Raw genomic sequence first — 17,617 nt, forward strand, 5'->3', positions numbered from 1 at the left:
ATTTTGCAAAATATTTTGAAACTAAACAAGGCCTAAATATAGACTATTTACGAAACTAAAAACACAATTAGAGAGTAATCTGTGAGATAAATCATTTAAGCCTAATTAGCCCATAATTAGACAATAATTACAAAATAAAAAAATGTTACAGTATCCGTTAAACTTTAACACCCCGAACCAAACACCCAAGTCTCTATGTAACGACCAACAAAACCTACTTCTATAGACTACAATCAAAGACCTGTCTTAGCATTTCATGTGTTTAGTTCTTCTTTCATCTTAGAAAATTTTATGTTTTGGTCTATTATTTTACATAATAGAACTAAATATCATGTAAAATTTTGATAAAATTATTGTCATTCTCTATTTTGAATTTTGGCCTTAAAAGGCAAATAAAAACATATAATATGGTATGTTTTAGTAAAAATTTTTTGCTGTAGATTTTGATCTATTATTTTTTTGTAATTAATTAAAATAATTTATAACTGCAGTTTCTATAGCCCAATTATAATAAAATTTTTATTGTGACCTAATTATTATATGCTTGAACTGTAGTAAAAATTTCATATTCATTGGATCATTTATAACTTACTTAGAGAATTATCTAGGGTTTATGCTTGTTATATTTAAATAAAACTATAACTAAGTTATATATTATCCAATGAGTATGAAATTTTTACTATAGTACAAATTACAATAACTCGGCTACCATAATTCTTTTTTACCATAGTTAGACCATAAAAACTGCAATTATGAATTATTCCAATTATTTATAGAAAAGAATATATCAAAATCTATAGCAAAAGTTTTATACTAAAAGTATACTTTATTATATGTTTAATGTGTATATCTACTCATGTGGAGTCCAATAAAATTGGTTTTTTTTTATTTTTTTGGCCAAAATAAATAAAAAGAAAAAGACAAAACCACCTTTAAAATGCTTATAACTAGACCAAGAAGATAAAATGCATGGTTTTTAAAGTTAAGGGAGGTGGTTTATCCGATTTTAAAATTTAGAGAAAAAGTGAACTTTCGTAAAAGTTAAGCGTGGAAAAATAGACTTTTTTTTAAGCATTATTTTGCATCCAACACCAGCCCACGCACCGGGCCACAGCCCACTAGACTACCACTAGCCCGTGGGCCATAACAGTACGGCTCCACAGGAAGACAGTAACGGCGATTTTCCTTCTCGCAGAAGACATATTAGGCGCTGTTTAGTTTTTTCCTAAAACTTTTCGGTTAATGAATCAAAAAAACTTTCAGTTAATCGTATTGAATATTTAGATATATACATGAAGCATTAAATATAAATTAAAAAATAACTACTTGCCCAGTTTATATATACTTTATGAGACAAATCTTTTAAATTTAATTAGTGCATAATTAAACATTACTCCCTCCATCCTAAATTATGTCATTTCAAGAATCTTGAAAAGTCAAATCATCTCAAGGTTAATAACATTTACTCCCTATGTTCTTTTTTAATTGTCATTTGTGCTTCTCAAAAAACAACTACCGACAATTATATATTAAAAATATTAATATTTATAATACATAATTAGTATCATTAGAAAGATCTTTGAATCTATTTTTTAACAAATTTATTTGTACATACAAATATTGCACGTATTTTTTACAAATCGAGTCAAACTTGTGGACCAATAACGACAATTAAAAAGGGACAGAGGGAGTATGATACAAACTAAGTTTCATTAGGTTCTTCATTAGTTATATTTTCAAAGTAACATCTATTTAATGTCGTAAATCTTTATAATCCTCTTTATAATGTTGGTTAAACTTGAGATACTTTGATTTCCTAAGGTTCTTTAAATGACTTATAAATTGGAATGAAGGAAATAATTATAATAGTTATAAATATAGTACAGTATCCAATAACTTTTCTTTTCACCCGACGGAATTCTCCTTCCATCTCTATGTGCACGTATGGAACGGGAAATTATTTTTGTGTTAATTATTTGATGAGTCGAGCTAAAATCTAATAAATGCCCTCATCTTCCTCGTGGGAATTTTTTCCTTTTTTTTTTGGGAAATTTGGCAAACTGCAAGCCCATGTTCCTTAGCAACCAAGTCACGGCGCTGCCTGCCCAGCCAGCAGCCCATTCTCGCCGAGAAACAGCCGGACAGGGCACCGTCGCACCCGCCGCGGAGTCAGGGACGACGCCGCGTCGTTTCAAAGCTACCTCCCGCTCCTTCCTTTCTCTGAAGTCTGAATCTCCCGCTTCCCCGTCCAAAATCCCCAAATCCCCCGCCACCGCCACCGCCGCCGCCATGCCTCCGTCACACCGGAACCTCCTCCCCCTCTTCATCCCCTCCGTCCTCCTTCTCCTCGTTTCCTCCGCCGCCGCCGTATCCGTCTCCACCCCCGTCGAGCTCACAGGTAAGCACGCCTCCGTCTCCCACCCCACCACCATCGGACCCCACAAAGCCCTAACCCTAATAACCTGCCCTCTCGCAGTCTCCTCGCATCCGCCGGCCTCCGTGCACCTCCCGCCCGCGCGACCCGTCTCCGGTGGCGATGCCGCCGGGCACTACTGCACGCGTGTTCTCCTCCAAGGCCGCCCCTCCCGCCTCCGCGACCCGTCTCGGTTCTTCCACGCGCTTCGACTCCGCGCCAACGCTACTCGCCCCCACGGCCTCGAGCTCTGCTTCCACAGGTTAGTGAGATGGGGAACTTAAACTCCTAGTATCGCTATCACTGATGTTTTTCGGGCTAATTTCTTTGGTTTGTGCACTTTGTGTTTGTAGAAATGCCACGGTTGGGCCGTGCAAGTGCGCCGCGTCCCAGTGGCAGAAGATGCCCAAGAGCGGGCTCTGGATGCAAGCCATCTCACCGTACGACCACCGGATTCTGGATTTCCGGATGCCTGCTGACCCTTCGAGGTCTGTTGTGGTGTCCACAGAGGAAGGTATGATTTCTTCTGCTTCCTTTGTTTGATGCAGTTCTACTTTGCTGCCCCCTGTTTCGTGCAGTTCTTGATTGCAGAGTGTGAGGTGTCTTTTGTTGCTGTGTATGCAGAGTTCTTGCTCCACAGGGTGGTGTTCTTTGTCCTAGGGTTGGTGCTCATGGCGGTGGCACACACATTGAGCGAGTCTGTAGTGTTCTACTATGGTGGAGCGATGACGATTGGCATTTTCCTTGTGATACTGATCATACTCTTTCAGGTAATTTATAAACCTTTTTACTCTGCTCTATATATAGTAGTAGTTGAGCACTTCAGCTGATGGTTGGTATTGGTAATGGTGGTTGGTGCCATTCTTGTAATGGTTCAATCGAGCTCACTTACTGTCTTATTTGAAACTACCATTTAGATTATGGAATATTTGAAGATAATATACAAATTTGCATTGGACATATATACTTAAACTATCTCAACCAGCAACATACTCAAACTATTACAATATATACCTTTGGCAAAAGGCTTCCTCAGTGTTAATAGGGATCTGGACCTCCTCTGTTTTTTTTTGTTTTTGGATGACAGTATTACTGTAGTTGGTTGGCAATGCTGTGTGCCACTAGATACAGTCACAAAGTCTAATATTTTCTTAGCTTGAAGCTATGCAATTCAAGTTATTTTATACCAGTTGTATGCAGCCTTTCACATGAATCTAACCTTTGGCCTGTTCAATAGGAAACCTAAGTTTTGTCTACTATTCAGTCAATCATTTTGTGGGCACCACCTGCTTAACTGACCTTTTTTTTTCCTATCTACTTTCAGGGAATGAAGCTTTTACCAACTGGTAGAAAGAGTTCTCTTGCTATTTTCGCATACTCCTCAGTTGTAAGTATTGTTTAATATGTTGACAGGATCCACTTTGGTTTCTACCTTACACCTCTAGATCACTCATGTGGCAATTTTTCAACAGGTTGGCATGACCACATATTTTCTTCACTATTTATCGGGTATGCTGCGCTCAGTTCTTGTGGAAATCGGGATTTCTGAAGACATGCATAATCCTGTATGTAAGTTCTTCATTTAGGTTATCATCTGGTATTTCTGGCTTCTTTTATTTCACTTTACATATATTTAAGGGAATGGGACTAGTATGATCTTTTGAATTGCCAGTTTGCCACATGACTTCCCACTTTTTTTTTTGTCTTCTTTATAGATATCTATGCAGTATGACTGAATAATACTATTTTTCTTGTCACGTATGTGAGTGTGCTTATTTTCTTGAGCTCTGTAGGGGAATAGTCTACACTACTTGTACTATGAAAGCAAATTGACTTGATAACATCAAATGATTTATAAAGTTGTCATTTTTTTTGGTGTTATTTTCTATTCATATTTGTACTGTGCCATTAAATTTTCCATGAGGGTATTGTTAGTGTTACAACATTCAGTGTATGTGTTTCTATCATTCCTCTTATGATATATTAATGTAAAAATGTGTCATTGCAGCTTGGAATATTCGTTCTTGTATGTGTCATCTTAGCTGGAGCCTGGTTTGGTTACTGGGGTGTCCGTAAACTTGTCCTGGCAGAAGATGGATCTGTTGACGAGGGTGTGGCTTATTTTGTTGAGTGGGCTATCTTAATTATTTCAGCTGTTATGATCCTCCAGGTATTACTTCTGTAACAATCTAAATATTCTACCCGTTTGCTTATCTTTCAACTGACAGGCTAATCCTCTCTTCGTCTGCCCCTGTAGAGTTCTCTGGACTATCTCTTTGCATTTGCGGCTTTGGTCTTCTGTGTAATCATCAAAGCGATTGCAAGAATTGAGGGAAAGTCAAAAGTTTTACGCTATATATTCGGGTACGATAAACTCTCTTCCCTAATTGTCACTTTGTCAGTCAAGGCAGCTCTTTACTTGATGTGTCAAATATTAGTTACTACAGCTATAATTATTCAGATAGCTCATAGCAGAAGTCACAAATCTAACAGACTTCATAGAATAACACATTCTTTTCATTTTTTGACCAGACTATCATGTTACTATAATTTTAAGAAAAGCATATTAAAAAAACAAGTTAAACATGTTATGTGGCATTTCTGTTGTAAAATGATTCATATTTGTTGCTGACTTTGTTCCAGTCAACAGAGTATACACAGCCCGGCACCTCTGTAAGACACATGGTAATTTTGTGCTGTGTGGAATGGATGCAGCTACATTTTGACCTGTTGGCTGCTGTGGTGTATGTTGATTGAAACCATGGAGATGGAGTAGCCCAATGTCATTAGTAATTATAGTCTCAAACTTTCACTTGATGCAATGGAACCAGAACAAGGAATAACATAGCCCATGTGGAATGTACAAGTTCAGAAATTGTCCTGGTTGATCCCACTTTTTCCTAAGATAACCGTGATATGATGCATTGACGCTATTCCTGCTGTAGGCATTATTGACTTACCTCTGAGAAATTTATTTCAAATGTATGTAAATCTTCAAGTGGATATCGAAGAAATAAATATCTGAAAATGAACCAAAATCCTTTAATCCCAAGTATTAGCTCAGTAACTGAACACATGCTAACATGAGCTGTTCTTGATTGTTTGGTTAGTGTCTAATCTTTAAAGTTATTTATTGGGACAACCCTCAATGTAGTGGTTTTGTGTAGTTCAGATTTGGCTAGAGTGAATTAAGATTGTTCTCCTTACATCAACAATGCATCTGTTTTTGTTTGTTGAACTATTGTAATTTCGTTGCTCATGAGTAATGAAACTCAGTTTGTCCATGGTCGAAAACATCAACAATGCATTCAGGTGATTTCACAGTGGCGCTTCTATTGAAGTGTTTGTAGCTGTTGAAATCCCTAACATAATAAACACAATCAACATCAAATTGGTTGTCGTTATGGGGAGCATATGTGCATGGTAAGCATAACTACTGTTGTAAAACGAAAACTGTGGGTTGACTACACACAATCTGTGACAAGAAGTAGCTCATCACTTGTCTGAATCTTTGTTTAACTAAAACATCTTGTAGATGTAACGGCAGAGGAGAGAGGCTGTTTGCAGTAATTTGGAACATTGCAGGCTTTGCACGGCCTTCTTAGTTTCTCCTAAGTTATGTTAGTATATACATGGGTTCCTTTGGTTTTTATATATTTGGGATACTAAATTATTTTTCTATGTTATTAGGACCATAGTTTTAATAGTGGTGACAACAAAAACATATATGTTTTCCCTGAAAGTACTGATAAACTAAATAAATACCTCTTTTCAGGGGTCTTTCTGGTGGAACCTCTAGTATTCCATCCCGTTATGGAGATTTGGATGAAAACTATTCTAGTATGAATGGAGGTCGCCAAGATGGATTTGGCAAGCTTCATGGTGGATACCAGAGACGTACACCAAGAAGAAACTCACCTTTTGCAGGTTTGTCACTTCTTTTAGTTGTATGTATATGATGCCCCAGCTTAGTGTTCTTGTGCCAAGTGAACAACTCGTTAACTTGCTTCTCCACAGGCTCAGCGAAGACATCGTCGCCAGGTGTTGCTAGGGACAGCTTCTATTCTACATTTCACACTACCCCAGAGAGGAGGAAATTCTCAAAAGAGGAATACGAAGCATTCACGAGAGAGGAGACAAAGAAAGCTATGAAGCAACTGTTGTCATCACCGGATTTCAACAGGTGGGCGTTGGCTAACGCAGACAGAATATCTGTGGCTCCACCAGGAGGAAGCTACAGCAGCAGCAACAGCCAGCAGCGGCATCGTTTCTTGGGACTGTTTTGAGCTACGCGTGTGTAGTGTGCTTTCTTAGCAGCAATAGGAGTGCTCATTGCTCAGTGATTCCATGCGAGTTGATTAGCAAGGGTAGGATAACATCTGAGTGTTCCACATTTTGAGGTGGCAGCAAATCTGTAGAATATTGTAGTTTAGTCGCATCTTAGGTCCAAAGTCCAAACGGCATCTGTCTGTATCAACTTGTTGAGTTGTATATCACGCTTGAACATCATTATGATAGTCCCCCCCCCCCCCTCCAAAACTTTTTACATATCACATCGAACGAAATATTAAATAAAAATAAAAAAACTAACTGCATAGTTTGTTTGTAAATTGTGTGATAAGTTTTTTAAGTCTAATAATTTATAATTGGATACTAATTGTCAAATAAAACAAAAATGTTTTTTGAAACTAAACAAGGCCTAACGGGGCAAGCAGGCCTTTGGCTTCATCAGCTTCCCACTTATCCACCACCTCGTCAAGTGGCGGCGCCACCTGCAGCTCCGCCAGCGCCAGACGGCCTTCACCCGCACCATGGCACCTTTCCCTTCCCCTGCCATCAGCTCTCACGACCGCTGCCATGGTGTCCTTACCGTCTATCCGGCCTCTCGGGCAACCGTACGTATCGCAGCTCCTACTCCGCCCTCCTCGTCCTCGTCCTCGGCCAGCATCACCGCGTTTAGCCGCTGCTCAGCGCGCGAACAACGGCCACGCCACCATTGGCAACCAGGCTCTCTAGCTAGTGTGGAGTGTTCCACCCACAGTGCGTCCGGTGGCCTTGTGGCCGGGCAAGCACCTGTGTCTGCGGTGCCCACGAGGGCACCAGGAGACCCATGTCCTTGGTCCTCTCTAGAGGAGGCGAAGGGGGGGCTCCTTCTTGCTCTCCGCGTCGTAGTAGTTGTCGCTGAGCGTGCCCTCGTCGCTGGGGCTGCGCGCCACCCACCGGAAACGCTGCCCGCTGAGCTCCAGCCCAAGCGCGAGCTCGTGCATCTGCTTTTTTTTTTAATCAGCGCCCCGCCGGAGCCGAACGAGACGAATATGATCGACCTAGCAGGCTGCCGGGTCGAGCCGCTCATGCTGCACGCGGAGATCGATGGATTGGGAAATCGCTCCGGCGCCGCCAGCAGTTTCACTGGGATGAAAAGTAGTTCATTTTAGCGCGCTCTCTCCCTCTCTCATTTATCTCTCTTATTTATGCATAAAGTTATTGATGAAACTAAACTATTCTACCAAATAGTTTTTTTAAAGCTTCACTTAAAAAATTGTTTTTAACGAAATAACTTTGCTAGTAAAGCTGAGCTACGACAAACTGGACATATACATCATCTGCTAATACACGACCTAACCTTGTATCATATCCGGACACCTGGCTTAACTTATATAATGGATACAATATAAATGATTTCTAGCAACTTTAAGATCGTGTATAGATATGTGCGTTCGATGTCATCGCCATGCAAACGCTGAACTTGAGCTCCGAGGTGTAAATAAGCAATTGATGAGCAAATATTACACGCTGTACTCCTAGTGAAACTGAAACGCACATGCTTGTTAGAACACCCCCCCCCCCCCCTCTGCGGCGAGGATCCGAAATCCCCGTCGGGGTTTAGCTCTCCATCCCCGTCCCCGCGGGGACAAGAAATTCTCGTCCCCGTCCCCGTGAAGGCTCGCGGGGAAACTTCCTTCCCCATCCCCGTCCCTGAGCGGGGAATTAATCTCCACGGGGTGTCCGTCCCGTTAGGAAATTTAATTGAGAGGAAAAAGAAATTCTAAGACGTGAAGACACATATCAATCGAATAAACAAGATTTCATATTAGAAGTCATTTCTTAAGAAGTATCAGCAAATTTACATCTCATACTATCCAAAGAAAACCAAAGCAAAAACAAATCTTCAGACACTACAAAAGTCATCGCCGCTTGCCTCCATCTTCCAGAATGCAGATCCACTACCAAATTTGGCACGGAAGAGAACTATAGGCCTACGAGTTGCATCTCTTGAAGCAGAGGCCTCCTCGTGGTGTTGGTGCGGCACTGTGGCTGCACCCTGCGCCCATTTCGTCGTGCGTGGACCTGCGAGAAGCATGGTGGCCAGCGGTTGTGCTTGTGCGCCTCTGCTGCTGCTGCTTGTTGCCTGCTGGGAAGAGGTAGCAAGGAAGCGGGCGACTGCTGCAGCTGGGAGCAGGAGGAGATGTGCAGCGACTACTGCTGGAGGCGAGCGTGCGAGACGCCGAGACTACGAGCGGCGCGACGGCTGGAGGACGGGAGTGGCCGGATAGGAATCAAGGAATTAGGGTTGGAATGGCGCTTTATATACTTCGCACCTTATTGGGCCTTTTACACATGGGCCGGCCGCCTGGTGGCCTTCGCAGGGCGGGTAGGCGGGGATCGGGGTCGGGGACCGGCCAACCATCACAACTTTCCTACCAGATTCATCCCCGTGGGGATCAATTCTCCTCTATCTCTGTCTTCTAATGGAAGAATTCCCCGCAGGGAATCGGAGATCGGGTTCCCGTTGCCATCTTTACTTCTACAGGTTCCTACCAGGGAGAAAGGAGGAGGAGCGCCGCCAGCATCGTGCCGCACGGGAAGTGCTTAGAGAGTTCAGAGTTGGATGACAATATTCTTAGTTACATTCTCAGCCATTTCTTGGCTATTTATCTCTCAGCCACTCTTCTTGAGGTAGCAGGCCTAGCAAGACTATTCTGGGCCAGCAATTCTTGGGCAAAGGCAGCGGACGCCGCCCTAGAATAGAAACAACGACTGCTTCGTGAATAAAGGAGAGACTGTCGCCAGAATCCACCAAAATGAGAACCGAACGGCCAGATAGAATACCATAGAATTGCATTGTGTGAACAACATCGTCCCCTGTAACAGCTGCAACCGAGAGTGTTAGAAAGAGATTAGCTGGAGCCTCAGCATCTTGGTCTGCCAGACCCTCATTAAGCACAGGCTCGTCAGAAGTGGATTCGAAGTTGTCTTGCAATAACTCCCAGACTTCCTGCAGAGCATGAAATTGCGGCTGGGGAGAACACCGATGACCAGGTGCCCATTTCTCGCCACAACGGATGCAAAGACCACGGGCTCGGCGGAATGACTTCAGAGTGGACAACTTATCTTTGACGGAAGGAAGCTTCATGCCACCCGGCTTGTCGTCGCTCCAGGCCTTATCTCCACCAGCACGGGCCTACGGTGGAGGTAAGGAGGTACCACCACGGCTCGCGACGTACTTGGGCACGGGAGAGATGTCATGACGGCGAGAGTCCTTGGACCGGCTCGGGCCTCCGGCTTCTTCCTGCAACAAGGCAAGAGTATACGCAGCATCCAGGGTTGTGGGGCGAGCAACTAAAATAACATCACGGATATCCTCGCGTAAACCATCAACAAAGCGAGTGGTATAAGCCAGGAGGTCTGGGTTGGGATTGTAAGCTTTGAGCTGGTGAAAGCCCTAGTTTGTTTTTGGATAATTGATGAAACCCTAGTGCTAACCTCTATGCTAAGTGTGTGTAGACTTAATGAGGTTGGTACATGCCAAGTGAAGGAGCAAGTGATGATCATGGTGATGATGGTGATAACCACAAGATGATCAAGTGCTCAACTTGGAAAAGAAGAAAGAGAAAAACAAAACCCTATGGAGTTCAAGGCAAAGGTATTGCTTAGGGTTTTGGTTTTGGTGATCAAGACACCATAGAGGGTGTGATCACATTTAGGATAGATAGCCGTACTATAAAGAGGGGAATTCTTTGGCTAAGCGGTTATCAAGTGCCACTAGGTGTCATTGTTCATGTGCATGCATTTAGAACCTAGTGTGCTAACTTAACTCCTTCGAAGAAAATTGTTTGTGAAAATGCTAACACACGTGCACATGTTGGTTTACACGTTGTGGTGTCGGCGCTTTTCGAGAAAATGAAGTGCATATTTTTTCTATTGCGCCGATGGGAATTTTGGAGAAGTCGCGGGAGTGTTTCTCGCTGAGGAACACTCACCGGACGCTGGCTCAGAGGCACCGGACGCTGTGTCTGTGCGTTCGGTGTGCAGGCTGCCTGGCTCAGCTAGGGTTAGGCACCGGACGCCAGGCACCGGACGCAAGCTGGAGCGTCCGGTGGTCTGAGTCCGGTGTCCGCGCGTTTTGCAAACCTCTCTGGGTGTGAGTCCGGTGAGCACCGGACGCTCAGGGTGCGTCCGGTGACCCTGCGAGTTTGCGGAGCTCTCTGCGCATGAGTCCGGTGTGCACCAGACGCGTCCGGTGCCTACCTGCTCAGCGTCCGATGCTCTGCAGGTTACCATTAGACTCTGACACGCGGCTGACGTTGGAGCACCAGACGCTGGTGTTGAGCGTCCGGTGCCCCTTTAAGAGCGTCCGGTGACCCTGTATTTCGCCCAATGAAAGAGCCAACAGCTCTATTTGTTTGAGGGGCTATAAATACATGTTTGGCCGGCTTGGGGTTTACCCTCTTGGCATTCTAACATACTTGACATCCTTGTGAGCCTAAGCAAACACCTCCCACTCATCTCCTTCATAGATTATACATCTTTGTGAGATTGGGAGTGATTCCAAGTGCATTTGCTTGAGTGATTGCATCTAGTGGCACTTGGGGATCGTCCTAGCTGCGGTTTTCTTGTTACTCTTGGTGGTTGCCGCCACCTAGACGGCTTGGAGCAGCGGAGGAGGATTGGCACGAGTTGGTGATTGTTCGTGGCCATCTCCCGGTGTTTGTGAGGGGTCTTGTACCTTCCCCGGCGGAGAGCCGAAAGGTAACTCTAGTGGATTGCTCGTGTCATTGAGTTACCTCACTTGTGGGTAGGTTCTTGTGGTGTCCTAGTGAGGACGAGGTTCGTGCTACACCTCTTAGCCACCGAACCACCAAGTGTTGGTCGACACAACGGGGACGTAGCGTGCCGGCAAGCACGTGAACCTCGGGAGAAAAAATTGTGTGTCTCCATTGTGATTGTTCATTGGATTTCTCCCGGTGATTGGACTTCATATTATTGATTGGTTCATCCCCTCTACGCGGCGGTATAAAGTTCAAACCATCTCTTTTACATTCCCGCAAACTAGAGTAGCTTACTTACTTGTATAGAAACTTTAGGTAGCTTTCTAGTGTAAGTAGTGACATAGCTCTTGTGTGCCTAGTGATTACATCAACTAGAATTGTTGGATAGGTGGCTTGCAAACACCCCATTAGAGCTAGAGCAAAAAGCTTCGCTTTGTTATTTACTAACATTTTGCTCTAGTGAGTTTGTAGATTTTTTAAATAGGCTATTCACCCCCCCTCTAGCCATATTAGGACCTTTCAGCTGGTCAATGATCTCGGTGAATTTGTCGACATACTCCTAAACGGAGCTAGACTGGCGGATGTTAAAGAGTTGGTGAAGGAGGAGTTCGTGCTGATCACGGCTGAAACGCTCATGAATCAGGGAGCAAAAAGTTTTCCAATCGGAAGAAGCAAGCAATGGCTCAATAGACTGCAACCAGCGTTTGGCAGCCCTAGTGAAATGCATTGTGGCAACACGGATCCACATTTGAGGCTCAACGGCGTACATCTCAAAGTAATTGACAGCACAGGTGATCCAGAATTGAGCGTGATCACCATCGAACTTAGGGAAATTAAGTTTGGGAAGACGACCGAGTTGAGCTGGGTTAAATGGTGGGTGAATGGAGTGGGTGGGTGGTTGTGGGTATTGTGCAGGAGTAAATTGGTGGCTGGGATCATGGTGACTGAATTGGGGAAGCATGTAGTGGGGGTTTGGGTGGACGTGCGAAGAAGGAACAGGGAATGGGTGAGGATCAGGAGGGATGGGAGGTGGATGAACAGTATATGGATGAGGTTGATTGGGCGATGGGTGGGGAATTGGGTTAAGCCGAGGAAGAACGGATAGAGGAGGATGGAGGCGAGACATACTATGGGTCAAGGGTGGGGCTACAGTCGTGACCGACCCATACCCCTGTTCGCAGTGCCCACTGGGCCAGTCGGCTCCTTCGCCGGCAGATGGGCGCACGGAGGCCGACTTGTTGACGACGGTGGTGCCGTAGAGCTTCCCAGTCCGTCCCGCCGTTGGGGAAGAAGCGTGGATGTTGGAACAGTTCATCTCCCTTCGGATGTTGTAGATCGAGGCCTCGACCTAGGGCCGCCATTCGTCGAGTACCTCGGCCGCGCCTTCCAGAGCGGACACCCGGTCGTCCCGTTCGTCACGGATCTCGGTGATGCGGATGAGATCGAGGTCGTCGGCGCGATGCTCCAGCTCCCCCACGCGTCGCTCCACTGTACAGCCCCAGTCGTCGGCGACCGCGTTCTGTTCCGATTGAGTGGAGTATAACGTGTCCAACGAGGAGACGCGAGCTTCGAGCGTAGGGATGGCCGCGCAGGACCTCTCCAGCCCGATGAAGCGACGATCTGCTTCTGCCGCCCTTTCCTGTCTCACGGCCTCGGCGGCGGCGAACTTGGTCTCCCACTTCGCGTCGAAAGAGTCGAAACGCCGTAGCACCTCTTCGAACGACGACTTCACGGACGGATCAATGGCTCCTCGCGACCGCTGGAGGCGAGTGAAGTGGGGATGAGCGCCGATCTGATCCAGCGCGCAGCCCCGGACCGGTAGCTTTGATACCAGTGTTAGACTCCCGCTCTTTGCGGCGAGGATCCGACGCTTCTACAGGTTCCTACCAGGGAGAAAGGAGGAGGAGCGCCGCCGGCATCGTGCCGCACGGGAAGTGCTTAGAGAGTTCAGAGTTGGATGACAATATTTTTAGTTACATTCTCAGCCATTCCTTGGCTATTTATCTCTGAGCCACTCTTCTTGAGGTAGCAGGCCTTGCAAGACCATTCTGGGCCAGCAATTCTTGGGTTGGAGCGTTTGTTCCTTCTGGGCCTTGTAGTTGCACTTGGGCTTCCAGCATGTGGGATGCTGACAATGCTGGGCCACACGACTGCTACTGTTTGAAGCTAGTTTGTCACCGTGGACATGACACGCAGGCTTATGTGTTGTTGCATGCAGCTTCATCCGCGGTGCGTGTGCGTTCGACTGTGCTGAAAAAAATATATTCAATGTATTTACTTCTTTCCTCAAAAAATGTATTTACTTCAGTTTTCTACCAATTGTCTACAATATATGTGCCATTTTTGCTGTTTGCTGATTGATACCCAATCAAAATAAATTAATTGTGATAGCCAAACCATATATACCTCTTTCCAGTTTTTCTATACATAATGAAATTAGATTTTACATTATGCAAATGATTATTGGACTTCACTTATTTCTCTATTTTTCTTTTGTGTAGTATGTAAAAGATTGTTAGGGAGCATTTGTTGTCTGATTAGTTTCCAAATTTCAAATGCACATCCAGGGATCATGGAAGATAGCTTATGTTTGTTATCTATACTAAGAAACAAAATGATATAGAGTACGAGATATCAACTGGCCAGGTCACTACTGGAAACACGCATTTTGTCTAGTGTCTACGGCACTAGGTAAACAATAAAAAATACTCAGCAAACCGTTTGCCAAGTGCCATACTCGGTAAAGCCGAGATAGCAAAAAAAAAAAAAAAAAACTTTAGGCTTTGCCAAATGTCAAATACGTATCCCTTATAGTCTGCCAGTCCAGTTTCACATTTTTTAATCGGTGAAGGCACATCAAAATGGATACAAATACCTAAGATCACGAGGAGAGGAACCTATATATTTTACAATTTATTCTTTGAAAGGAACAGAGAAAACTTAGTATGTGTGTTCATCAAACACGTATCCTTCATAGTCTGCCAGTCCAGTTTCACATTTTTTAATCGGTGAAGGCACATCAAAATGGATACGAATACCTAAGATCACGCGGAGAGGAACCTATATATTTTACAATTTATTCTTTGAAAGGAACGGAGAAAACTTCTGCTTTTTAACAGCATGGAAAGTGTAGTTTTCTCTATCATGGAAAAGGTAGTTTTCATGAATATTTAATATGATCTATTTATAGAAACAACTGGTTGGGACTTTGGAGCTAGTCATATACTGTATTGACTTAGAGGGTGTTTTAGACTGTTCCGCTCTATATTTTTTAGCTCTACTTTACGTTTTTTTGCCAAATGGTTTCAGTTTCATGCACTTCGAGAAAAAATAATAGAGCTATGAGAGAGCACATAAATGAGTGCTTTAAAAACTCTATTTTTTTATGAAGGTGCTTCATATAGAGTTTATGGAGTAGAGTTTGTAGAGCAATTCCAAACACTCTTTAATCAAAATACAGAAAAGTACGATGACAGCATGCTAGGCTTGATTGCAGATGGTCATTGCCGCACCTTCGGAGTCCAGGAGCCTGTGCAGCATGAGTAGCATTTTCTGCATATTATTTCTTTTTCCTGTCTGAAGGTCCTGCTGGAAAAGAATTAAAGATTATATTCAGTCTGACTCGCTCGTCAGAGTTGAAACGCGCCGCGTGCAGATTGACGACGTTTTGACTGTACTGGCCCACCCTCTGTTATTTCTTGGGGATCCACACATCTACACCCCCACCCACCCCACGTTGCTTGCACTTGCAGTTTCCAGCAGTTGAATTCCACAAGCAGGGCCTGTACAATGGAAGCTCTCCGCAACGCGCTTCTCAACGAGCTCGCCAGCAGAGCCATATCCTTCCTGGTGTCCACGTGCGGGAGCAGGCTGATGCCGGCGCCGGCGAGCGTCCGGGAGCGGGAGGAGGAGAGGCTGATGCTCATGCACCGTCTGCGGCTCCTGCTCCTGAGGAGCGCCACGATCGTCGAGGAAGCCGAGGGCCGGCGCGTCACCAACCGTGGCGTGCTCCGGCAGCTCAGGGTCCTGCGCGACACGATGGTGAGAGGCCACTACGTCCTCGACACTGTCAGGTACGACGCCGGCGGAGGAGACCGGCGGGAAGAAGAGGACGGCAAGGAGGTGGTGGTTCCAGCGTTCGCCTCGTCCCTATTCAACCCAGCCAAGCGTGCCCGGTGCGAGCCGTCGTCGGAGACCACGACGGCCAGCAGCTCTCTCCAGCTGCAGCGGATGGTGCGCAGCCTGGAGGCCGTCATCGCCGGCGCCAAGGAGCTGGCCGTGTTCCTGATGGCCTGCCCACCCGTGTCATGCCGCCAGCCTTACAGCGCCCATTTGTTCCTGGACAAGTGCATGTTCGGCCGACACGCGGAGAGGGACCAGGTTCTTGAATTCTTGCTGCAAGCTGAGCCACCGGAGCCGGTGACGACGAGTGCTGCAAACCCGGGGCCGGCCGCCGGCGTTCTTCCGATCGTCGGCCCTGCGCTCATCGGGAAGAGCACCCTTGTGGAGCATGTCTGCAACGACGAGAGGGTGCGCAGCCATTTCTCCCTGATCCTGTTGCACCACGCTGCTGCTGCCGGGAGTGCTGGCCTCGGAGGTCTCGAAACCATGGCCGCCTTGAGGGACAGCTGCGTGACCAAGCATCAGAACAACACGACGACGGAGGAGGAAGATGAAAGATGGTTGCTTGTCATCGAGCTTTCAGGGGACGTGGACGCCGACGACGACGACGAGGCATGGCCATGGTGGAACAGCCTCTTGTACCACTCTCGTGGAAGATGCATGCCGCGGGGGAGCAAGGTGATACTCACGAGCCGTTCTGAGAAGATCGAGAGGTTAGGGACGACGCGAGCTGTCCGGCTGAGATGCCTCAGCACGGAAGCCATGTGGTATTTCTTCAAGCTGAGCGCGTTCGGGAGCGCTGACCCGGACGAGAACCCGGAGCTGGCGTCGGTGGCCATGGACATGGCGGCCGAGGCGCGCGGGTCCTTCACCACCGCCAACATCATGGCCGCCATGGTGAGAGCCGATCTCAGCAGCCAGCAGCTCTGGTGCAAGGTTCTCGCGACGGCGAGGCACTACATGCGGAAGAACCTCGTGCTGTTTGGTGAGTACCCGGACGACCTCAAGGCCAAGGACCGTCCTCGCCGCACTTGGAGCATGAATAAGCTGCTGAAACCCAACGAGTCTTTCGTCATCTACGAGACTTACCAGAAGTGCTCCACTCATCAACCTCAGCAGGATGAGGACCTCCCGGACCCAGAGGTAACCATAATGGACATGTTGTTCGAAAGAGTGCAACCACGGGGAAGGTTTGAGATCTTGTTTTGGAAATCTGTCCTACCGCCCTACTTTAGCTATATATGTCCATGCGAGATTCGTGATACTGATACGTATGTCCAATAGCTTTATCCATACACATATGCAAGATCGATATGCATGGGACACATGGACTCGTATGTGTGTATGTGTAACACATAGAAGAGCTACAAGAATGTAATCATACTTATAAAAGGGGCTGTTTGGTACAGATTATTGGATAGCTTTCGAAGTTGTTTTGCAATGTTTTCTGCCAAACGGCTGAGAAGGGAGGTCTCTTCTCGTTCCTCTCACTTGGAGCTCTAGAAATCTCGTTGTAAGACATGTGGTTTCCATCTGATGAAGCAGAAATAGCAGGTTCTCCTCACTTTGTCTGCCAGTGCACGTGCTCAGATGCTCAGATCCAGAGGTGATGATAATAGATACTCCCTCTGTACTTTTTAATTGTCGCCGTTGGTGTGCGTGCCATAAATTTGACTCGATTTGTATAAAATACGTGCAATATTTGTATCTTCAAATAAATTTGTTAAAAAACAAGATTCAAAGATCTTTCTAATGATACTAATTATGTATTATAAATATGAATATTTTTTAATACATAATTGTCGGCAGTTGTTTTTCGGAAAGCGCAAGCGACAATTAAAAAGGAACGGAGGGAGTACGTTGTCTAGACGAGTGCAACCATGAGAAAGGTTTGAGATCTTATTTTGAAAATCTGTGCTACCACCCTACTTTAGCTACATATATGTCCATGCGAGATTCGTGGCACATATATCTAATAGCTTTATCCATAGGCACATGATAAGGGGACACATGCACTCGTACGGTTCTGGGT

General features: G+C 45.5%; 2 protein-coding genes across 2 annotated transcripts; both read left to right on the top strand.

The window, feature by feature from the left end:
- LOC8066230 lies at positions 2,034–6,940 on the top strand. The gene is made up of 10 exons (XM_002465017.2): positions 2,034–2,398; positions 2,477–2,675; positions 2,767–2,927; positions 3,038–3,183; positions 3,738–3,800; positions 3,886–3,978; positions 4,422–4,583; positions 4,671–4,777; positions 6,189–6,340; positions 6,431–6,940. Exons 1-10 carry the CDS (start codon positions 2,071–2,073, stop codon positions 6,697–6,699), a joined length of 1,680 nt encoding a protein of 559 aa, XP_002465062.1. The 5' UTR covers positions 2,034–2,070; the 3' UTR covers positions 6,700–6,940.
- LOC8063198 lies at positions 15,253–16,869 on the top strand. The gene has a single exon (XM_021452501.1). The coding sequence runs from the start codon at positions 15,253–15,255 to the stop codon at positions 16,867–16,869; it is 1,617 nt and encodes a 538-aa protein (XP_021308176.1).

Source organism: Sorghum bicolor, chromosome 1 (assembly GCF_000003195.3).
Source record: "Sorghum bicolor cultivar BTx623 chromosome 1, Sorghum_bicolor_NCBIv3, whole genome shotgun sequence".
Classification (NCBI taxonomy): Eukaryota; Viridiplantae; Streptophyta; class Magnoliopsida; order Poales; family Poaceae; genus Sorghum; species Sorghum bicolor.

Coding starts and splice junctions, on each gene's coding strand:
- LOC8066230 (XM_002465017.2), top strand. CDS start 2,071: ATGTTCCTTAGCAACCAAGTCACGGCGCTGCCTGCCCAGCCAGCAGCC. Junction 3,979..4,421: donor CTGAAGACATGCATAATCCT/GTATGTAAGTTC, acceptor GTGTCATTGCAG/CTTGGAATATTCGTTCTTGT. Junction 6,341..6,430: donor AAGAAACTCACCTTTTGCAG/GTTTGTCACTTC, acceptor GCTTCTCCACAG/GCTCAGCGAAGACATCGTCG.
- LOC8063198 (XM_021452501.1), top strand. CDS start 15,253: ATGGAAGCTCTCCGCAACGCGCTTCTCAACGAGCTCGCCAGCAGAGCC.